At 41.1% G+C, this 24,481-nt stretch overlaps 1 protein-coding gene across 3 annotated transcripts in view; it reads right to left on the bottom strand.

The window, feature by feature from the left end:
- rev3l (REV3 like, DNA directed polymerase zeta catalytic subunit) overlaps positions 1 to 24,481 on the bottom strand; it is an 84,802-nt gene that overhangs the window by 31,220 nt on the left and 29,101 nt on the right. For 2 of the 3 annotated variants that reach the window (XM_040125545.1, XM_040125548.1), the window contains exons 2-8: positions 14,253 to 14,442; positions 13,980 to 14,054; positions 10,648 to 10,808; positions 6,464 to 6,593; positions 6,011 to 6,105; positions 5,177 to 5,281; positions 3,138 to 3,222 (exon numbers count right to left, since the gene is read on the bottom strand). In XM_040125545.1, the coding sequence (XP_039981479.1) occupies positions 3,138 to 3,222; positions 5,177 to 5,281; positions 6,011 to 6,105; positions 6,464 to 6,593; positions 10,648 to 10,808; positions 13,980 to 14,054; positions 14,253 to 14,442 (841 nt within the window). The remainder of the gene's footprint in view (positions 1 to 3,137; positions 3,223 to 5,176; positions 5,282 to 6,010; positions 6,106 to 6,463; positions 6,594 to 10,647; positions 10,809 to 13,979; positions 14,055 to 14,252; positions 14,443 to 24,481) is intronic. The other variant, XM_040125547.1, reaches the window with a different exon arrangement.

Here is a 24,481-nt window from a genome sequence, read left to right as displayed (position 1 = left end):
CACCCTCTACTGCGTACTGTTGCCCTGTGGTAACAGAAGGTCTTTTTGACTCCCACACACTCCAGTTATAAATATTTGAATTATTACATGTTGTAATATCTGATGACATGTTTCTGATGAATTGAATGAGGAGCTATAAGTGGGTATAATGTTTCATTTTGGTTTGGGAACACAATTTCATTTGACTAATTGCAACATTTAAATTTACACACACACACACACACACACACACACACACACACACACACACACACACACACACACACACACACACACACACACACACACTGAGGTACATAAGACGTTGGACAGTGATACAAATTTTCTAATTTTGCTTCTGTACACCACCACAATGGATTTGAAACAAAGCCATCAAGATGTGACTGATGTTTAGACTTTCAGCTTTAATTCAAGGAGTTTAACTAAAATATCTCATTAACGGTTTAGGAATTAAGGTCATTTTTATACTTAGTCCCTCATTTTCAGAGGCTCAGAAGCGATTGGACAATAGGCTGACAAACAGTTTCAAGGCCAGGTGTGGTGTGTTTCCTTTTTATTTCATGACAAATTAAGCAGATAAAAGGTCTGGAGCTGATTCCAAGTTTTGAATTTGCATTTGGGATGCAAGTGAAGGAGGCCATGATTAGGCTGAAAAAACAAAACAAACCTATCAGGCAGATGGCAGAAACTTTAGGAGTGGTCACATCAACAATTTGGTGAAATATTAAAAAGAAGGAATGAACTGGTGAGCTCAGCAACATCAAAAGGTCTGGAAGACGAAGGAAGACAACTAAAGTGGATGATCACAGAATTCTTTCCTTGGTGAAGAAAAACCCCTTCACAACATCTAGCCAGGTCAAGAACAATCTGGAGGAGGCAGGCGTATCATTGTCAAAGTCTACAATTAAAAGCGGCTTCATGAATGAAAATACAGAGGCTTTATCACAAGGTGCAAATCAGTGGTAACACTCAAGAGCAGAAAGGCCAAATTAGACATTGCCAGAAAATTCTAAAAAAACTCGCCCAGGTCTGGAACAAGTTTCTTTGGACAGATGAAACCAGGATTAAATTGTACCAGAATGATGGAAGAGAAGAGTCTGGAGAAGGAAAAGAATGGCTCATGATCCAACGCCACCACATCGTCTGTCAAACATGATGGAGGCACTGTTATGGAGTATGAATAAATGGCTGCCAATGGAACTGGGTCACTGGTGTTTATTGATAGTGTGACTGCTGATAGAAGTAGCAGGATGAATTCTGAAGTGTATAGTTCTATATTGTCTGCTCAGGTTCAGCCAAATGCTGTAAAAGTGATAGGACAGTACTTCACATGGATAATGACCAACAACCTACTGTGAAGGCAACCCAAGAGCTTCTCAAGGCAAAGAAATGGAATATTCTTCAATGACCAAGTCAGTCACCTGACCTCAACATAACTGAGGATGCTTTTCATGTAGTGAAGCCAAAACTGAGGGCAGAAAGACCCACAAACGAGCAGCAACTGAAGGCGGCTGAAGTAAAGGCCTGGAAAAGCATCTCAAGGGAGGAAACTCAGCATTTGTGATGTCCATGGGTTCCAGACTTCAGGCAGTCATTGACTGCAAAGGATTTTCATCCAAGTATTAAAAATAATCCTTATATTTATAATTATGTTGGTTTTTCCAATGACTTTTGAGCCTCTGAAAATGAGGGACTATGTATAAAAATGTCTAAGTCCTAAATGGTTAATGTGATATTTCTGTCAAATCCCTTGAATTAAAGATGAAAGTCTGAACTTCAGTCACATCTTAATGGCTTCTTTTCAAATCCATTGTGGTGGTGGATAAAGGCAGAATAATAATTATGTCACTGTCCAAATACTTATGGACCTAACTGAAGATACAGTGATTATGTTGCTTGTTTTTAACCAACTACTGTCCTACAGAAATCTTTCCTTTTAGTTTTTTGGTGTTGTTATACCCATATGGCAGATTTTTGCCCTGAGGCAACAAAAACAAAACAAAAAATCATTTTTTTTAATGATACATTATCAGAAGACCCTAAGCTTAATAAATAAATGAATAAATAAATAAATAATTTTTTTCAACATTTTTTTACCCATAAATATAAACATAATTCAAGCAATAGGGGGTTAAGAAAACAAGAGTGATTAGATATTCCACTAAAAATGTTTGTGTAACAGTTTGCGTAAAAGCGAATGTAGAAATTCCCAACGAAAGCTGCAGCACAGAGTGAGACCTGGAGAATGCAGCAGCAACTGTAGTGGTGCATAACAGAGTAGGAGAAAGCCAACAGAAACAAAGTGATAGACTGTGTGTGAGTATCAACAGAGAGAGAAGGACTGAGACGGCCAGGCCTTGGGAGAGCCGCCAGCAAACTGTGTGTGCTCCATCACTCAAGACAAGCCTCACTCTACACCGAAAGCCGACACTGCTCCACGACCACACTGCTTTCCCCCTCTCCTCTGTTCCTGTTTTATATCGGAGTTAGTGAATAGAAGCCATCTGGATCTGATGCAGATGCACGCACGGCTGCCAGGCCGACTGTACCTTTATTTATAACAGGAAATACTTTCTGCCTGAACATCGCGGGAGTAGGAGGGAGGGGTGTGTAACCTCATCAACATAATTTCACTCTCCATCCCCCTTTCTCTGCATTACCCCCGTTCTGCCCCCACCCCCCCCATACATCTGTTCTGACTTCACTTTCTCCATCCCTCTTCCCAAGTCTTCCAACCTCTGTTTTTATTCCCTCCCTCTCTGCCCTGACAGGAAAGAGGAGGCGGACAAACACACTGACATGAAGCTGAGATGCACTGGGAAATTTAGGACATGCAATGGCTTCTTGATAGTTCGACACAAAGAACCAAAGATGAAATGAACTTGAGATTCCTGTGGTCTGAGACTGTGAGAAACTTGTTTCTCGAATGTGGCTGGAAGCACCTTGTGCTTATTTTCAAACATTGTTTCTCTCTTCCATAAATTCCTCGCCAGCTGCTCTGGCTTTCCTCAGGGGAATGGGATAATTGTCCAACAATGACTTTCTGGTATAATTTGTTCTGAAACTTCTGATGAGCCTATCGCTCCCACCCACACTGTCAGCACAACAACAGATCAGAGGAAGGATGAGAAACTTACACGTCAAACTTGTTCTCCGTCAGAATCTCCTTGAATCTCTTCATGAAGACTTTCTCGCTCTCCGTTGAATCGACAAATCCACGATCTGGAACACATCAGACAAACAGAGTTTTTCCAGACCTCAAATTCTTAGCTACAATTAAAACATTTTGGTCAGTGATTGCTGTTAAGTGTGCTAGTAGTGACTAGGTAATTTTGCTGTCAGTGAATCTATAGCACTTAATCACAATAATATAATGTTATTCTACATACCAGGCCTAAACAGCAGAATCTTTCCAAACTCGTCATATTTTCGGTACAAACTATAATCTGTATAAGACCTGGATGTTATCATTTCCACTCGCTACACTTTTCAGACCTGGGAACCCTGTGTACTTGGATGTAGGCCGGTACATGTGAAAGCAAACACATTTCATCACATCACAGCAGATTATCCTGTGATTATTTATCACCCCGTTTCCATGAGACCTCCGTGCGTGTGGAGATAACTCAGTGTTTTGCAAGTTTAAAGTTCTTGTTTGTGGTTAGAAGATAAAGTTGTATCACCACTCACACGGACAGCTTTGATTCTCTGACTTGTGTAGGTAACGGAAAATGTTGTCTTCTACAGGAGCAGGGCTCTAAAACAAAACTACGACAGATTTCATAGATGGATAATTAGGAGCCAGACATAATGAAACAGTACAGTTTTTTCGTGGCTAACTATAGTTTACCTCAAACCACTACCATAACTAACTACCATAAAAAGTGGAAAGGCTGGCACCACTGACATGAAAACAGCTCACTTTAGCTCTGGTAAAGCTCTGAACATTTTGAATACAAGTTCTTTTTATTATGTACTTAGATCATGCTTATTTCTAAGTATCCACTCTTTTAAACAAGTTTAATACAGACATCTTAGCCAGAAACCTAAACCGGGGCCTCCCGACCTTTTTGTTTTTTTAAATATTGAAGGCTGCTTGTAGGATACAAGAGAGTTCATGAGAGAGAGTAAGCACTGATAAAATGCAGTCTTATCTGCTGTGTCGTTGTGGTTACTTACTAAAATAAAATTTAAAAACAAAATACAGATAGACATTGATGCTCAACTATTAATGTCCTCCCACATATTTCATTTACTGCTGATTGCTGTTTATAATACTATGAGACGGGATTTTACTCTTTGCTGAGTTATCACGGCCTCATCTATTTTATTTTTTCTCACGGCTAGAACAAGTTCAACTGTAGAAATACGGCACTTGTGTTACAAATTAATCCAACAGGAATGTGTGCTTGCGTGTATTTGTTCGGCCAGTGTAGCACCTTCCTGGATGCCACTGCATTGCAATCCACCAAAAACTGAGCCTGGTGTAACTTTTTTGCTAATGACCTTGCGTTTCCTGGCCAAAGCCCTCTGAATTGGTAACCCCGCTGCATTGCCGCGCTGCCCTCGTTCGAATCAATGAAAAAACTGCGGCAAGGTCATTCCTAAAAAACAGCCTATGATATATGAGAATATTCAAAATATATAATATAATGCTTAACTGATTTTGCTGAATCATATGGTTTCCTGCTGTCCCTGCCCGAGGGTGTGGAACCACTTTATTTAAAGGTCAAACTAAGTTAGCACAACGGAAGTCTTGGTTTCTCATTGCACAGGGAAACCTTGTGTACACAGAACTATAGTGAGTTGAACCACAAAGTTGGTCTGTAAACTGTGATGGATGTTTAAGTGGGACAGTTTGGGCATTCATTTTACCATTGGCCTTCATTTCTTAATTTTGGCTGGTCTGACTGCTGCGTTTCTTGCCCCGTTGGACAAGTTGCCCTGTTCCTAAATCTTAGTTATTAACTTTGTGAGCACAATATTAACATAACTGAGGGAAATTATGGCAAAAAACAACAAAATAGGATTTTCTTTGCAATAAACCAGAATTATTCATTTAATTCTATATAATAAGCAATTGCATAGGTTCCTATCACGTTTACAGTTTAATGACGAAAAGGAATAGACGTGTGAAGAGATAACTCAAACGGGGTTTCCATCGGGATCTCTTCACCTTGTGACTCAGGGGTTTCGATCTGGGTGGCCTGATTCTTCTCTCTCCTCCTCTGCTTCTCATCCTCCCAGATGGCCTGCAGGCCCGGGTTCCTGCCGATCTGATCTGGAGAGAGACGAGTCACAACACGGTGTGTGAGCTAACAATACCATCACATTTTATTACTGTCTTTTTATGGAATTTTTTAACCCTACGTCAACACTTTTCTGGTTTTTGTGTATAAGCTACAATGACAAGTAAACACGAAGCCAGGACACAAACCATAAAATGCAGCTAATACATACTGTAACTCTATTTTCAACAGTGCTGTTTTAATACACTTTTATAGAGCAGATGGAAAAGCATGACTCAGAACACATGCAATGCCTGCCCTGGAATGGCCTCTCCTTTCCTTTCTTCACTCCAAGGCGGATGCTTAGTGTGGTTTACCCGCCTGTGTCCAGGCTGATCTAAATCATGTGTTTACCAGCATGGCCCGTCTGTGATTTGTTTGTTTGAAGGGATGAAAAAAGGCAAAAGATCCAATACTGGTGATTCCAGTTGTGTCTTCAAACTTGCCGTTTTTTACTAAGAGCATTGCTCAGTTGGCCAGAGTGTTAATGTTTAGGGCCGCTAACGGTTTTGATGTGCGGAGACATGCCTTGTCTGCATTGTCCCATCAGTGCTCTGAACCTAACTTGTCGCACCTTAAGCACAGATGATTAAGCAGGTGACCTTTCATCTTTCTTTCTCTCCCCTGTCTTATTCCTACATCTGTGTCAGAGTGGGCTATAATACTGACAATGACTGGTGTAGGATTGAGGCAGGTGAGTAAGTTGTCCTGAGAGAACTTACTTTCCATTTCCAGCCGGTTGAGGACGTCTACAGCCACAGCATCAACCTCCAGCTCACAGGTGCTCTGCTTCTCCACTTCATCCAGGACTAAGGAACTGCAGGCAGTGAATTCATGTACAACTGGTGTTACAAAAGTGTTAATAAAATCCTTGAAGAGCTAGCAAAGTCTAGAAAAATGACTGAATTGTTTCAATTTATTTCTTAATCTCTTTTTTTGTTTTTGATTTTTCAATTTTTACTCTGTTTTCTTTGTTTTTGGTGCATGGGACATGACAGTTACACACGTTGTCTCTGTAATTAAAGGACTATTATATGAATTTAAAAAAACAAAAACAAAAAAACATTCAAATAAAGGAAGGGTATCAAGTAAAAAACACTGGATTCCGCTTTTACTATCAGGACTTTTGCTTACAATAAGAGACATGCAGCAGAGTCTGAGCAGGTGGGACTCACCAAGGTATGGTGTTCTCCTCCCAGCGGACAAACGTGCCCCCCAGGGTGCTTTCGTTGAGCTTGGAGGCGCAGGGGCTCTTCCAGGGGCTGATGCTGGGACGACTGCTGGGAGTTTGCCTGTCTGGGACTTCTGGAAAACACACACACACAGACATAACAGAGAAGAGTGAATGGTATTAGAGTGTTTCTCTTAAGAGGATCTGCCAGGAGGCCTAAAAGGGATTACCCTTGATTTTCTGGTGGCAACAGAAGAGGAATGACCGTGATTATTTGGAGATTGTTGACGCAGGTCTTTCCCCCAGTGATGAATTAAAGGGCAAGCTACCTCAGAACTTAGTGTGAAGTTTATTATTGATCGTAGAAACAACAGTCTGCAAGTAAAATTATTAGCTTAATATCCCCTTATTAGCTTTTTCCAAAGCTTTCAACAACATTCATTTGTTTAGGGTGTACCAGCAGCCGTCTTAAGGTGTCTGTGACACATTTAGATCTCTCAATTTCCATACTTGGGACACGTGATGCAAAAAGGGGCTCTTTCCACAACAAGTGAACTTTGTTAACTTAATGTTTTCATGCTCAGCAATTTGGAATGAATAAGCCACCTCCGAAGTTTTTCAGCACTGTTGTGTCTTAGTTTTGTATCGGTGGCAATAAAATTGTGGAGATCTAGGAAAAGGTTAACTTGATTACAATAAAGTCTGACAGGGCAAGAAACACGACCAGTCAATCAGACAGGTTGTAAACTAGCTGACAGATAGCCAAATTTTACTTCACTTTAAGTGGAAGTAAAATTGAGAGTCAGCGCAAACAAAATGTTGGTGATAAATCCTCGTTGCTGAGAAAAACTGACTAAGTCAAAGGTGAACCATGTAGTTGGTCTGTGAGCTGCGATGGATGTTTACAAAGGACAGTTTGGGAAATAATTTTACTGTTCACGAATGTGTTTTCTTCCAAACAAGTTTGGCTAACCTGGGGTTTTGTTAACAACCTGTCTGATCTTTTTACTACTCGTGTTCCTTGTTCAGTTGGACCTCTTCTTAGCAATGTTGCTTTGTTCCCAGTTTCACGCAATTAACTGGGTGAGTACAATGTTATTATGGATTTGAATGATGGCCAGAACTACGAAAAATTAGATCCAGTTATAATGGACCAAAATGACCTTTTAAACAATGCAGTAAACTAGGTTGGCACGATCATTTGTCACATAGGGGCATTTCAAGGACAAATTCCACCGGTATTAAGTTTTTTGTAGGCGAGTGTTCAAGCCGCATAACGGACTTCAAACCACATTAAGAGTTCTATTCATCTTAAAATGGCCCATTTTACCAGCCCAGCCCGTTTTATCATTCCTTCACTTGATCCCAGATTAAGAACTTGCTTTCAAGTTTGAGCTTGAGGGGAGAAGAAAATGTAAACAGGTGTACCTATTATTGGAGTATTTTGGTTTCTTTGTTGTATGTGGCATTGGACTCCTCTTTCCATTGATTGCATCAGTGTAGAGGTGGATCAAACATGGGAACCCTGCTTTTGTCAGAGGAGGGTCAAGCGTGAGGATTTTGAAAAGGAAACTTTATTAAAGTCAAGTGTGCAATTTCCTGTCCTGAATCATTAATGGCCTCACAAGTGAAGGTGTCTTTACTGGGCCGGATGCTCTCTGGGAGTTTGGAGAGAGAGCTCTGATGGGGCATGATGGGCCAAGGTACTGGTCTGAGATTAGGACTAAGCTCTGATCAAACAGAGCAGGCTATCTGAGGTTGAGTGTCCATAAGAAAGATGTGCAGATGGATTTGTGAGGGTCAGGTTCACCCGAGATCTGAGGAGGAAACCCTCTGTCTGACACTCTCACTGTGTGGCTAAAGTGACTGTTGAGTTCACTGCCTGAAGAACAAACCGTATCCCCACTCACAACACACTTTAAACATATTAAAGCAGATATCAAATGACCAGCTCAGTGTTGTTTTGCTGTAGGTGGTGACGGATGTTAATTCTGAGAAATACTTCAGGGTAAAGTGGAGCAGCAAAGCATAGACACATTCAGAGGTTACAAGAATTACTAAACAGTGAAAGAGACATTCAGAAAGAAGAGAAGCTACAATTGTTATGGCTCTGATTTCTCTTAACTGGTGAATTGGCTGAACTATTTCAAAGGTCTGCAGGCTCAGCACAAGGAAAAAGAAGGATCTCCAACCCAACCTTAGAACAAAAGGAATTAGGGAGTATATGTACTGGAAAAGGCCCTTTTGGGCACTTTAATAGCTCCATGCTACATCTGTTGTGCAGCGTCAACACTTTAAGTAGCATTGGGCCTGGCTGACTAGGGATTGAGGCACAGCCTGTGAACCACAGTGTCATTGGTTTGCGTCCAGCCATGGACTTTTGTTACATCTTGTTCCCCATCTTTTTTGCCCTTTGGTACTTGTTATCTCTCTCCTGCATGCTGGCATTAAATGCTTAAAAATTATTATTATAACAAGGCTAGGTTAAACCCCATTATGTGGCTGGACCGCTCTTTATCTGTTTTCTTCTCTCCGACTCTCTGTGCTCACATATACAGTAATTTAATACAGCTGAATTCCCATTAAAGCTGTTCTCAGTTACATGTTTTTGTCTTTCTGTTGTCAGACAATGGAACAAGTATGGAATAGTGACTGAAACGTGGCCCATTAAGACTACAAGTTAACCAGCAGTCACTTACAAGCCATTTCCAAGCTGTTGCTCCGCACTGCTAAAATCCTGATCTTATAACCACGTCGCCATCTGACAAAATCACCAGACATAAGTTAAAGACAACGGCTGTGCTGTGATTTCAGCTGTATTTACTTGAAAAATGATCACTCAGAGAGAAAGTCAGAAGCTCATTCACTGCTAAGTCAGCTGCTGTGCAGTCAACTGAAGGAGACCTATAGAGAGGTGTGCCTGGAGAATCAACAGAATCAACGGCTTATGCAGCAAGTTAATAAAATAACACCTGGAGTCCAAGAGAATTGCAAACAGCGTAGAGTGGTTAACACTGCCAACACATAGTCTGACAACACTGAATCCTGAAGATTCAAGGCATTGACTTTGATTATGTAAAATCATCATTTAATGAAATTAAATAACAAGAAATCACCTTTAATATTATGATGGTGTCTTGTTATTTGGGCTCTGGAACTACATTCAATAATAAAATTCAGTCAATAATATCTGATGTATTCCCTTTGTGTAACTCAAAAGCAGAGACATTGTGTTGCTTAATATGAAAGCATATAAGTGCCTGGGTAGCTCAGGCTAACAAAAGAGAGTCTGGAGACTGCAAAGTGCCTGTTACTGACATCCATTATCTGCTTGCTTGTTCTTGTTTTGTCCTAACACCTTTTGAATTTTTCTTCTCTCTCTCTCTCTCTCTCTTTTTCCTGTTTCTGTGGACACTTCCCAAACAATTTCCAAGAGGCTTTGTGCTTCCATTGGTTTTTACTTTTGTCTTCCTGAACAGCAATGAAAGGAACAAAACGGTTAAAATAGGCAAGACGAGCCAAAAAGAAGACAGACAGTATGAGTAAAGCAGAGGAAATATGAAAGCAAAAAGTGTAAGGGCAAGACAGACCACGAGACCAAACACGTGAAAAGAAGAGAGAGCACAACATAAGGGAGGAAAACAGAGAGGGCTTTCAAAAGACAAGTGGCATTCTGAGGCTGAGGTGAGATCAGGGCTAATTCGATACGACACAAGGCAGGGCAGCCATCCCTGGCCTGCTCTCTATCTCTGCTGAGCCACAGGGAACAATCCAGTGTGCATGAAGAAGCCCATCACTGCGCACACTGTCCAGCGAAGACAAAAACCGCGGTGTGTCCTCTGTTCTGAAGCTGATGAAACAACCAAAGTAGGCCACTTACTCAGCAGCACTGGGGAATACCTAGAGACACGTGTAGCTTAAGAACTCACCCAAAGAGAAAGGAGATAGGGGGTGAGGGCAAATGTCAGATTTAATTTATAGTATTTTTTAAACATCAGTTTAAGGTGTCAGCATTCTAGTTAGATGTTAAAAAGAAGAGTTAGATAACAATGACTATCTATTCATTATTGGTTAGATGATCTCAGGATAAAGGAAAATAAACAGGAAAGAAAACCTGGGAAAAGGAAAATTCCTAAATTACTGGATGAGTTGTTTAAATGCCGAGTCTTTTCTGTCGTCGTCCCTTACCTTTGTTTTGGCTCCTGCGGAACTTGACAGCTCCCAAGTTAACCAGGTTCATGCCGTACAGGTTGTAGTCTATGAAGAGCTGCAGCAGGTAGGGAATGTGGCCCTCGTGGGGCTGGTAACTTTTGCTCATCACTGCTCCGCTCTGCAACAGCTCGCACACCCTGCAACAAACAGGGGTTATTCCATAATAATATATATCTGTTGGGTAAAAAAGATGCTTGCAGATTAGAGATAATTACACAAATGTAGCAGTCATTTCCCCCCAGATACACAAAACCAGGTTTCTCTTGCTGCAGCTGAGACGGTGTAGATTAGGCAATGATTAGCTTCTCCCTTTGAAATCAAAGGCTCTTCTCCGCTGGAAGTTTAGCTGTTACTCTGTGGCTGGTAATTTTTTTTCCTTACAAATGATGATATCATTTTAACAATTTAACAACAATTCCAGAATATCTTAGTAATTGGTACATCACCCTTTTACTTTAATGACAGCATTGACTTGGAGCTGGCATGGACTCCACAAGTTTGTGCAAAACCTGATGGCCCATGTTATCCCAGCACGATCTGACAATGCTCCATAGAGCTTCTTGCAATGCCACAGAATGTTTGGCTTTCTCAGTCCTCAGGTGTCCCCATAAATGTCCAGTGGGGTTGAGGTCAGGTGACTGTGGAGGAAGATCCATGACAGTCAGGCATCCATGAACTTCTTTGATCTTCAAGTAGTCCTTGCAAGGCTTTGAGGTGGGTTTGGGGTCATTATCCTGCTGCAGTATGAATCCTTCACTACAAAGATGCAAACCAGAGGGTGTAGCAGGTCTCTGAAGAAGAGGGGTACTTCTCCTTGGTCAGGGTGTAGTCAATTCGGTGCAGGTGTCCAACTCCAGAGTAGGCAAAACACTCCCAAGACCTGAATATTCCCACCAGCATGTTTCACTGTCGGTTTGATACACTGCAGCCTCATTCTCTCTTCTGTTCATCTCCTTACAAACACCCTTCTGTTACTGCCATAAATCTCAAGCTTGGATTCATCAGTAAAAAGGACCTTTTTCTCCAGTCATTTCTTAGCCCACCCCAAGCGTTCGGCTTGTTTTCCCTCCTGACAAGTGGTTTAGAAACTGCTACTCGTCCTCTGAGACCACTACAAGACAGCCTTCTTTTGACAGTACTTTTCCTGATTGGAGTCTCATCTTCTTTATTTAGCAAATTCTGTCTCTGGGATGAAGTTAGTTTTCTGCCTCTCAGGGAACTAAACTTGATGGATTGATCCTCTGGTGGTGTGGTCACTTTTTGTCTGCCTGATTGTGCTTTGGATACAACTGATCCAGGTTCTGCAAAGCATTGTAGGGTTCCATGCACTGCCCCTGTAGAAACCTTGATTCTAGCCATGATTTCACGCTGAGAAAGCCTCTCTTTGCCTATAATAAGTTTGACCTCTGACACTTTCACTTAGCTCTGATGTCATTTCCCCACCATCACAATCCTACTTAGTAAGCAATGATCTGCTGGAACCTTGAGGCACAGCCTTATTTATAACAGGTGAACACTGGCTGCAAGTTGAGTTACTTGAACAAGCCTCTGATGAGTAGATCAAATTCACCTGAGTGTCATCTGAACGCATGTTTCGAGGAAATCTGACCAATTTAACTCCTTTTGTATGTATTTATTTGGGCAACACAGTGCCTTGCCGGATGATGTTGTATTGTGGTCTGGTGAAACCTTAATCAGGTTCATCTTTTTGCTGCATTTTTTGCATTTTTTTCCGGAACCCTCTGTGTAGCCACTGAACTGACCTCATTAAAATGAATGAGTGGCTGCGTTTTTTTCCTGGTGCTGTCTAAACGCAGCATCAGGCTCAGACTTGAGCCCTGCGTGAAAAAACAGAGCCCTGTCCTTCATTAGAATGAGGCCAGTCCATCGGCGCAACAGGGCACCAACACAGAGTGCTCCGATAAAACAATACAGGGTCGTACAGCAACAAAGTGGAACCAGGCTCAACTTTTGCTGCAACTCAAAATGACGTTGTGTGGCATCTGGTATTTCAGTGTCTCACCAGTACTTTAAACAACTTGTCCTGCTTTGTTTTAATGCAGAGTTGTGTTCAGTCTGAGTCCCCACTTAGGGCTTTGCTGCCTGTTAAACACCCACTTCTTTCAAACGATTCAATTCAATTCAGTTTTATTTATAAAGTGCCAAATCATAGAAGAGGTTATCTCAGGGCACTTTTAATATAGAGCAGGTCTAGACCGGACTCTTTAAACTACACAACCACAATTTTTAAGGCAAGATTACTGTTTTAGTTTGTAGGAGTTGTGGTTTCCAAGTCTGACCCGAGACACTGTCACATCAGTAACTTTCCCATACTTGAAGCTGAATTTTTTTGCAAATAGGCCTTTAGATTTAGAGACCTCCTCAGAGCCACAGAGGACAGACTACAACTGTTTAAACATGCTGAGTAGTTCTGAATATCAAATTGACTTTGACATATAAAATCAGTGGAGTGTCGTTTTAAATACATAGAGGCAATACTTTCATTTAACCTTGTGGTGAGTGTCCACACAGAAAAAGGACAACCTGCCTTCCAGAACCATCGTCAAACACAGCAAACCTTACATTTACAGTACTTGCGCAATATTTAAAGGTGAATGGGGAGCAGTTCACTGTGTGAATGTTTAAGGTCCGTTCTGGAGTCATGTTTCCCCTCTAAAGGTCACAGCACCGTGCTGACTCACTGACTAATCAGAGACAAGGGACTGAGGAGGCATTTAGGACCGCCAGACCTGCAACTCAACCTCCCCTCCTTTTCTCTCTGACCTGCTTTTTCTTCTACTCTTTTCCACTCTCCTTTTTTCCTTTCCCTAAATTTCTACCTTACCCTCTGTCAGTTATTTTATTTATCTTGCTTTTTTGTTCTCTCTATTTCATTCTCCTTTTTTCACTTTTCTCCTATTCTCTCTCTCTCTCCCTCCAATCTCATTGTTATATATTGTCTTCTCTTAAAGCATCTTCCTGTCACTCTCCCTCTTTCCCTCCCTGTGAGTCACACGCTCTCTACCAACTACCAATCAGCAGCATGACTCCACGCACACAGTCACCACTAACACTGATCACTCTGGCAAATAATTCACTGTCTTCCCGTGCGCTTCCATGCACATACGCATACAAACACACCCACACACACACAGCCAGTCAATTTCTACAACTGAATACACAGCAATCAATTTCAGTTTAGTGAGCTGGAGTCACGCACACACATTCTGGCATTCAGAAACATCAAACAACAAGAGCCCGGGATGATCTCTTTCACACTAAACTGCATCGATCTGCAGTAACCTTACCTTTTGACCATCTGAGGATTGAACAAATAGATCTTCATAAAATGCTTCTCCTTGGCGTGGTAGCCATAGAAAGGCCTGTAAGAAAAAGACCAGATGGGAGACATCAACATACTGCATATAAACCAGCCTCATTCATGATAAGGACTTCCCCTTATTGTTGTTTAATGAATTATAAATGCTTTTGTAGTCATTCGCACTGCTATTTTGGGCAAATCTTATCAGCTACTTTATACTGTATCAGCTCAGTTAATTTGGCAATGATGAGTCACTTACATGCCAGAGACCAGCACCACTTTGAAGACGTGCTGGGCGCTGGAGGCGGGGTTTCCCATGGCAACGTTGAGGGCCCTGTCGATGCTGAAGGCCACCTGCCGCAGGTAGCGCTCTGGCTGCTGCCCGTAGCCATCATATGGCACATAGATGTAAGGGAACACACCGTGGAGGTGGAGACATGTCTTCTGACCTGCAACACAACAGCAACAAATCTATTCAACAACAGGCTTACAATTCTTTCCATTTCATCCATCTTCCCCTGTGATTTGTACTTTAAAAAAAAAAAAAAAGGTAGAAATGTTTCTATTTTGCATTCATTTGGCTCTCAGATCCAATTATGCAAATTTTTCTCCATTTCTGAATTATGTTATCGTCATTCACTTTTTTCAGTTTATATATGTTGGTAAGTACAACTGATATAGTACCTGAGTAATGTGACATCTAGGGCTGGGTATCGTGGCGATAAGGTACCGGACTTTCAGTATAGCAAAATTGTACTTTTTTCACTCCTAGTCTATAGTTCTTGAAATACAACAGCATTTAAAAATAACTTTCTAAGAAGTCCAAGTTCTTAAATTTTAAACATTATCAAAACACAAGGAAGGTACAAGTACAATGACAAAATCCTGATCAGACATTTGAGGCAAGCTTTTGGCACTTGACAGTTTTCAATACTTGGTGCTTCAGCTATAGGTTAGTACCAAGAAACTGAGGTTTGATAGCCAGCCTTACAGACTTGAATTCTATAGTCTTTTAGTGAAACTTGGAAATGAGAAGGGGTAATATAGCAAACGAGTGCCGTCTCACCTGAAATGAATGATTACATTTTTTTTTAAGTGTAATATTCCATTTCATGGAATAAGAGCAGAGATGCTTCCTCCCACTGCAAAGGCCACATAGAAAATGAGGGAGGCGACCGTTTATTTTATGTTATTCGAGTTATTTTTCTTTTCAAGAGAGATAAAAACCAAAACAAATATCAAGCACAAGAAATAATCATAAAAACGAGAATCAAAAACCTAACTGCACAAACTAAAGAAAATGACAGCATCATCTTAAAACTGCCTGCTAATTTCATCAGCATGGTACAAGTCCATGACTGAGTCATCAAGGGACCCACAAAGATCAAAGCAGAAAGGAGAAAAAAAATGAAGAAAAATAAATCACAATGGTACAACCAAAGATAGAAGAGCCCACTCATTCCATTTTGTATGTTAATTCATACTGGAAGAAATATTCATTAAGAAAAAACAATAAAATGAAAAATCAGAAAAGCAATTCAAATATGTCAAGAGTGTAGTGTGTAATTCCTCAGACACATTTTTCTTTCCCTCTTTTATAAAAGAAAAAGAAAAAAAATGGATTCCAGACATGCAATATGATTCTTTAAAGTTACACATGTTGGCTATTATCAAATCAAACGGTGTGTTCTCTGTCATTAATTATTTGATAGGCGACTGTTGTTGCTGCTGTTGCTGACTGTGAAAGTAAAAAAAGCATAAAGCATCAAAGTTGTATCATTTATTCATTCTGTTTGTGTTTTCCCCTCTTCATGCCTCTGTGACTGTGTTTTTTTAAGAATACCACATGCTGGCTGTGCAGACATTCTGAGCCCATTCTTGGAAGGGGGCTCCCAGAGATGTGACCCTGTCCCAGTCACTTGATGCTTGAAGTCTTTTCTCGGGGAGAAGTTGCTGATGTCAACTTCGATGCTTTCTGAGGTCTAACAGTTTGCCATTGGGTGACTATCAAATGTAAGCAACAGAGGGCCAATCGTGTAATTTTGCCTTTGTTGGAATATTATAAATGCTGAAATCTGTTAACCTTCGGTGAGGCATATCTTTCTGGCTTCTGACCCCTGTATGGTACTGTCTCCTGTATATATTGCAATATGTATATTTATTCTTCAACCGGTTAGTGTTTCGTGTACAATTTCCACAGTGCTGGGTCTTTAATAACGCAATTTTCAACACACAATATACAGTATAATACTGATTTGATAAGGCCATCAGGGTTAAGCTCAGCAGGTGACAGTTATTGATCAACCACATTTGACAGTGAAGCTGCAGTAATTAACCATAGCAGGATGTTGCAATGACAGAGGGGGGGCCAAAAAAAAAAACAACGCTTTTACAAGATGGGGAATGTGTTAGTTATAGTTTAAAGTTTGATGACGCAGAGAGTTAGAGCACAGAGCCAAAGCTCTGTCACTGTCTGCTCCACAAAAACATCCTGAGGCTGAATCCACCATCGGCTGAAAGACAAATGGGGGGCTCCTACCACCTCCATTAAACCATTTCATGGGCGAAACCTTGTGACTATATTCACTGGGAAAAATAGGAGGAGCCCGGTGAAGCAGTAGAATAGAAACCGCAAAGAGAGAATGGAAAAAAATGCCGACAAAACAAAACAGATGTCAAAACTCTGCATAAAAAGGTGCACATCAGACTACATGACAATAATGACAAGGTGGAGCAGTGGTTTCATTTTAAGTTTATAAGTTTGCCAGGAAGTATCAACAAATCAAAATACATAAAAAGATCAACAGCCTGGCAGGGCAATATGAGTCAACCCACTCTGCTCAAGCATTAACTTCCCAGCAAGCAGTGACACAGTCCTGAACAAACACAATCAGCTGATGTGCTGTAGCCACCATCGATTTGACCTCTTCTACAGACACTAGTAAATCTACTGACAAGGTGCAATCGAGATGGATGGAGTGTTCTGAGGGTTGTGTAAACTGTTCTTTCCACCTGTACATTTTCTGACCGATCACTGCAAGGCAGCACAGATGGATGTGTGCGACAAAAGCCTGTAATGCCATGATTCATGATGTACGTGCACACTGTGTTAAAGCAGCCCATTAGCTAAATAACTAAATGGAAACAGGATGGAAGAACACTGCTGGGGATTGTGGGTGGAACAGAGTGGAGAGGATTGAGGTCTTGAGTGATGGGAAGTGATGTCAGCTGGCGCGGAGAGAGGGAGATGCAGTATTTATAATGGGGCTGGTGTGACATCATCACTCCCAGAGAGACACGCACACTGCTCAAGAGTCATCTGAGGTAAACTGTGCTTCAGAAACCACGCTACGATTCATTCCCTTTGAGCCATTATCAGAAGGGGCCAGTGCTTGCATTTGTACACTGCTGTAGGAGCCTGCAATGTGTTTATTCAGGTTACATACGGGGTAATACCGTCAGTGTAAAAGTTAAGAGAACAAAGGCTGGGGGTGTTGAGGCTCACATAAATCTAAGCTTTTCACTGTCTCCATTCATCTTGCACTAGTGACAGAATGACAGAGAGTTGGACAGGAGGAGGCAGTGTTGAGCAGAGGTTTGACTCTTGCCCAGACGTGTCTGCACATGCCCACAGACATCCCTGTCTTCCCAACCATAATTGCCAGTGGAGCTTCAGGAGAGCAACGAGAAGGGGGGTTTTTGGCACTATTCCTCCACCTCGAACACACACACACACACACACACACACACACACACACCCATGCATCCACAGCCTGCCAACTGTCCATCCTCATGCTACGGTATGACAGATGCTGTGGGCGATTCAATGCCGCAATCCCCTGGGCATGACAGTTGAGATTGCTGGACCCAAAGTGGTGACTCCAAATGAGGAAGAAATATTCTTAGCATCTTTCTGCACAAGGATACATATGACTGCTTCCAAACAGGAGGGGAGGGTGATGCCAGATGGAATGTGGTGTTGAAAGACAATGAGCTTCTCAGAACTGGCCTGGTGTAAGCCTGAATCAGAAATCTACAGCACTGCTAAGACCGAGCGAGCAGCGTATGCTGGGGCTCGCAGACGGCGCTCCCTGTGGAAGGCAGTGGTATCGAGACAGGTTTGTGTGTGAGAGCAACACACACAGGATCATCATTATGAGATAAAACGGGAAATTTCTTGGAAGTGGAGCAATATTTACCTGAATGCCATGCTCGACTAAATCAGGGCTACATTATGAAATAATCACCTTTTAACGCCAAACTGTGAAAAATCTAGCACATGATCTGTGAAGTCCAATGTGCACTGGTGACCAAAGATGTTACATTATCGTGAGCGGAGATGAGGAATCGTATTAGTGCTGAAATGATGAGTTCATGGAAGAAAATAAAATGGCAACGTTTCAGATAACTGATTGTCATTTAACAAGCAAGAATGCCAAACATTTACTGGTTCCAGCCTCTCCAGTGTGAGGATTTGCTGCTCTTCTCTTTTTCATATAATAGTAAATTGAGTATCTTATCCTATCCTAGTTTTGGACAATTGGCCACACAAATTTAGCAACTGAAGACATCAACCTTGATCTTTAGGAAATTGTGATGGGCATTTTTGGACATCTTCCCCTATTAGTGATCTGCCCACTATTAAAATGCAACATGCACATCAGCCAATAGGTCTATCTTGCTGTCAGTCATCATATCAATAGCTCCGGTTAACAACACTTCAGCAAAATGAGCTATCCCACTTGGTTGTAAGATCTCATTAAGTGTTGATATGCATATCACAACTGCAATGATTAGTTGATTAGTCAAAAATTAATCGACAGCTAATTCGATAATCAACTAACTGTGAAAGTAATTTCATGATTAATCAGTTGAAATAACTTTCATATATATTTTGTATATATTTATACATATAAAAAAATTTAAATAATGGTGCAATGCAACCAATCTACCCAAATGAATTTGCAAAAAGCTAAGAGGTTTAGGAATATAGGCATACCTTTACAATGACATCTGGAAGAACAGCTGTCATCGCTGAGAGGGTTCAAAGCAAGTGTCCTTGACATCAGGACTTCAAGGGTTGCTAATAAAGTCCCATAACAACAGGACTACAATAATAAAAAAAGAAAAATCTCGTCTGTACTGCAATGAATTGTGGGTAATTAATTCAGTGAAATCAGGTGAAGTCTGCACCCCAAGCGGACTCTCTGGAAGGTACGTGTGAAAACGCCGCCAAGTCCACGGTGAAGTCCGGACATTTCGATTTAGCCAAAATTCTCAACCTGTGGGAAACACTGAACTAAGCAGTCTGTTATCGTTGTTGAAAACAACTGAATGAGTTTTCTCAAAGATGGGCTTGTTTTTATTTAATATATCAAACAGGGAAGGAAACCCTGCCTAACATTAACCCACTTCGTAGACGATACCAATATATACAGTACATCGAGTATCGCCGTTCAGCCTGAAAATAACAAGATAAGATTTTTTGGTCCATAACAATTTTCCATTGTTTTCTGATTGTTTTATAGACCAAACGATTAATGGATTAATTAAGACATCAGCAGATTAATCAATAATGAAACTAATAATTTGTTGCAGACATAATGGCAATCCAAGCTACATGTGCACATCGAAGTTTGGTGAAGTTTGGAGTACTATTCTCCTTAATGGGGGAAGATGCGAAAGACCAAGAAAAGCAGGGAATTCTCACCTTTGAGAAGTGTGACCCATCAAATGTTGAGCCTCTTTGCTTAAAAAAATGACTTCATTTATCAATCAATTATCATAATAGGTGCATATTTCTTAGTCATTGCAGCTCTAACTCTGATAAAGAAAAAGTGTAATACATCCATACGGGAAGCTAATAAGAAAATGTGAGAGGCAGATGAACGGTACTGAGATAAAATGCAGTTTTTGGTCTGGGAATGAAAGGGTTAGTGACTTAACTGTTATTCAAAAAAATCAAAACAAAAAAATGTATAGATTATGGTATGGTATCCAGTGAGAGGAAGTGAGACAGTGGGGTCGGTAGGTCTCAGTGTGTATTTGTGTGTCTCTGCTGAACAAGGCCAAGGTGTGTATAGCTCCACTGCAAGCTACACAAAGGCTGGCAGCCACTCCTGCGGTGAGAGAGCAGTGAGGACGGCACGCGTCTGTCTGTCCTCAGCCTTCCATGTCAACATGGACTCTTTCTCTCACACGCACACGCCAACGCACACGCCAACGCACACCACGGGCAGCCAATGCCGGCTTCTCCTGCAGTTGCTAGGCAACAATGCCGACAAAGCAAAAACCCCAGACGGACAGAGGAGGAGATAAACAAGTGATTCTTTCCACCCAGCTGGTCAGGCCACAGAAAGACACAGAGGGAGAAATAGCGTGTGTGTGTGCATGTGTGTCTGAGAAAGCAGGACAGAATGAATGAAAAACAAGAAGAGTAGACAGGGAGAAAAAATTCTAATGACAGAGAAAGTGTGTGTGTGTGAAAAAGAAGATGATCTTAGCAGATAGGTTGCAGCGATAAAAGTAAGCATGATAAGAGGTGACCAGAGGGAGCGCGTGAAATCCTGGTCAGACGGAAAGAACATCTACTGCTATGGATAGATGGCTCATTTTTGCTGGGCATTTTACCATGGACCTTCTGAAACTTACACTTTGAATCTCTAACTGGTCTTACTTATGTCACGATAGTATGTTGAGTAAATTTCTCCCGACATTCTGCCATTTGTAGTGTCCCTTTAATGCCCCAGAAAGCAAAAAACACATCAAACACAAAGTACCAGCCAATTACTGTTGGTTTGCATTATTTTTTGTGGGTTCATAACAGTCAATGAAAATTGCAAATGCTCTAGCATCCCTGAGATGGGTTATATACAGATGTATTTACACATGGGATACATTGATTCAACTATTTCTTTCCCAATTTCTCTTGATCTTTTTTCTTTTTTTTTTCCCTAAACTATTCTCAACTCAGGACATGACCTTGCATATAGTATAAATATGGCGATATTTTTTACCAGGAGGACTCAAAATTAAGTCGGTGGCCGACCACAACTGTATGAATCGTAACAGACAGTGGAAACACTGAATTTTATAATGACACTGGTGAAGTAACTGTACTTAATATGAACAGTCACATCTGGCCAATGCCCAATCCCCTTGAAAAAATTCATACTGGGACCAACAGCAATTCTGTGGATCTTAACAGAGCATTTTAAATAAATGTTACTCAGAGACATAATCTAAGTTTTTCTGTTTCGTGTTCAGTATAAAGCATTAATAAGAGTGTATTTAAAAAGATACTGGTTTATTAGCTGTTGTCCAGAAAAATGTGATGATAAATGGTGATGCTGATTTCAGGTGATATCAGTAAAGCCCCTCTTAAACTTTTAGTTGTAGCTTTTCCCTCAATAAATATAACAGCTAATGTTTTCAGTGACTGGACGCTTCATAGCTTTCATTGAAATCCATGTACATCTTGACCCAGCTCTGTGGAGGAAGGGGGCCAAGAATTTCTGCATTTTTCTTTAATTACTCAGTTTTTTGTTTAGTTTATACAATGTCAGGAAACAGTGAAAATGCCTGTGGCAGAGCCCTGGGTGACACCTTCAAATAGCTTGATTTGTCTGAAAAACAGCCCAAAACCCAAAGATATTCAACTTAGAATGATAATAAAAAGAGAGAAGCAGTGAATCCTTACATTTGTTTGGCTTATAAGATGGATCTATTATCAGTGCTGATTAATTCTCTATCAATTGACTTGTCAATAAATCAACTAATCATTTTGCTGGAGAGCTTTTTTTTTTTTTTTTTTAAACAGAGTGTGTGTGAGGTGACCTGTGTGTTATGGGCACCCAGATACCTGATTGTTTTTCCCCACTAGTACTACTATTTCTCCCACTCAGCCACATCTACAGTTTCCTGTCTACCTTATTGCTGGAGGATTTCTGAATGAGGGAGGGAGGGGCTGTGACAGCCTCGGGGTCTTATCTCGGAGGGGAGGAGCACTGAGGCAGAGGAAATCCGCTCTGCCAAGTGCCTCCCTCCATCTCTTCTCCTCCCAACTCCATTTCCTCAGAGTAATCAGCACCGCAGCTCCGTGTCTCAGCACCCGCAACAGGCGCACCCCTACACCACCACTGGGTCAGTAAGGCAGTCAGCCTCAGGCTTAGTTATAAAACCAGTCAGTAAGTGGGTCTGTGAGACAGCATATCAGCCACTTAGCCAAGCAGACAGCTGTTGTTGGTCGACCTGTTGTTGGCATGCTGGGCCACAGACAGAGAAGGGACCTGCAATCTACACTGATCAGCCACACTATGAAAACTGGTAGCTGGTTCTAATGTTGTGGCTGAATGGTGCATATCTACAGTATTATGACTGTGTATATAACCAGACAAAGAGACCTGGTGCACAATGCAAACTGTACGCAGTGTCTACAGTCTGAGTTTGCACAGAAGCATTGCATAAAAGAAGAAAAGCAGTAATTCTAAAAAATGGAATGAAATAAACACACAAACATGCTAAATAGCTGGGCAAGTTGCTTCTTAATCACTACAATAATACATACGTTCTGCAGTATAAACTGGAGCCTGAACAACTGCATGCATACTAAGCAGGTTCTCTAAGTTGGACAATAGGATACATACATCAGCTACCATGAAAGGTGATGAGTCGATCATTAGAAAACTACATGACAGCCGATTAACCTTTGAAGTTATTCATAAAGAAAAATGCTAGGCTCCTGCTGGTTTCGCTCCTTTTTCCTCACTGACATAACAAGCATTTTTGAAGATATCACCTTGGACTCTTGGACATTCTAATGAGCATTTTTTTTCACTATTTTTCAACATTTTATGGACTAAACAATGAATCCTCTAATTGGAAAAATATGTGGGAGATTAACGAATAATAAAAATTGTCATTTGTTGCAGCCCTAGCTGAATTAATACCTGATGAAATTTTGGTCAATCAAAATCAAAAATTAAGGGCAATTCACAACGCCAGCATCTTTTGAAGTGTTTTTGATGTTTGTCCCTCACCCATCTCGCCAAACAGATATTCCTCAATTTGTAGATCTACCACAGGGACTCCAGAGACATGTTTGAATGCGCTACCCTGCCACGTGTCTCCGACTGGCTACATGATGTGAACAACTGCATATGTCAAATCTTTCACTATTGGCATGTAAAGCTTTGGTGGAGGACTCAGTTGACAGAAACAACAATCATTTCCTTCTGCAAAATTTTTATATGGTCTATTGAAAGCTATTTTGTCTGAAGAACAAATCAGTAGTTTTGATGGTTTTTCTGATATTAGCCGGTCTGATGAAGAAACTGAATAATGGCCAAACAGAGGTCCGAGGGCAATGTAAATGGAACAGACTGGATGCTTCAGTAGCACATGTGTGCTGCTGAAATGTTGCGTCTGTTTTGAAATTTGGGCCGTGGTCCTATATTTGGCTTATCAGCATTTAAGGTTTCAAACTTCATTGACCTCTAAGCACACCACACAACCAACCTGCAGTGCTTCACATCAAATGTTCTGTTTAAGTGGTGTGTATTCATGTCGTAAACTTTCGTTCTGTAGCTGCAACACACAGCTCTGAAGAAGCCAGGTTTCCTCAGGACAGAGTAGAGTCAGCACTTGCCATCAGTCATGCTGCTAACTTTTTCCTTGGCAGTAAAGTCTGTTGACTTTGTCAGCTGCTCTGCCTGGTAACCAGCTACAAAGATTCCGATCCAGTTTGAGAGTCCTACTTGTTATTGGAAAAACAGTCACATTTCCGGGCAAATTTTAGAATCAGTGAGTGATGGTGCCGAAGGACAAAAAAAGTGAGTTTCAGGGGCTGGTAAAATATGAAAGAAAAAAAAAAAAAAGAGCCAATATCCAGAACTACTGATTTTGCTCAAGCAGCAAATTCTCACTCTGTTACAAGCATTACTTCTACAAGCTCAAAACACATGACTGCCTACTGGAACACAGAAGCAGAAAGAAGAGACTTCTTCGAGGTCCAAGGTAGGTTTGCCGAGTACAAGTGCTCTTTTCCAGGAATATTTCCAGGCACATACACATCTAGACACATTCACACCTGAAAGATGCCCAGCAAAACCACAGTCTTATCTGAGATCCATAAGAAATAATCACGTTCAGAAAGTAGCATATGGTGACAGCAATTATCCTCAAGCTCAAAATGTAAAATTAAAAAAAAAAAAAAAAAAAAACAGCAAAAAAAAGGAGCAAAAATACATTCAGGTTCACTCACTCTCACTGTGTTCTACATGTGAGCGCAGTGCATTGAGTTCATTTTTCATTCCTAACTCTCAGAGGTTTTGGGAGCAGTCAGACTCTGTCTGTAATCAGACAGACATCTGCCACAGGGAGGAGTGGAAGAACATGTTAATAAAACCAGTGTTGGTATTAATTAAAAAGGCACAGGGAGAGCTGTGTGAAATCTAGGGCTGAGCACTCCCACCGCCTGGAGACGAAACA

The sequence above is a fragment of the Xiphias gladius genome, chromosome 4, assembly GCF_016859285.1.
Source record: "Xiphias gladius isolate SHS-SW01 ecotype Sanya breed wild chromosome 4, ASM1685928v1, whole genome shotgun sequence".
NCBI lineage: Eukaryota > Metazoa > Chordata > Actinopteri > Istiophoriformes > Xiphiidae > Xiphias > Xiphias gladius.
The sequence above is the reverse complement of the archived record's forward strand: the minus strand, read 5'-3'. Positions and strand labels throughout refer to the sequence as shown.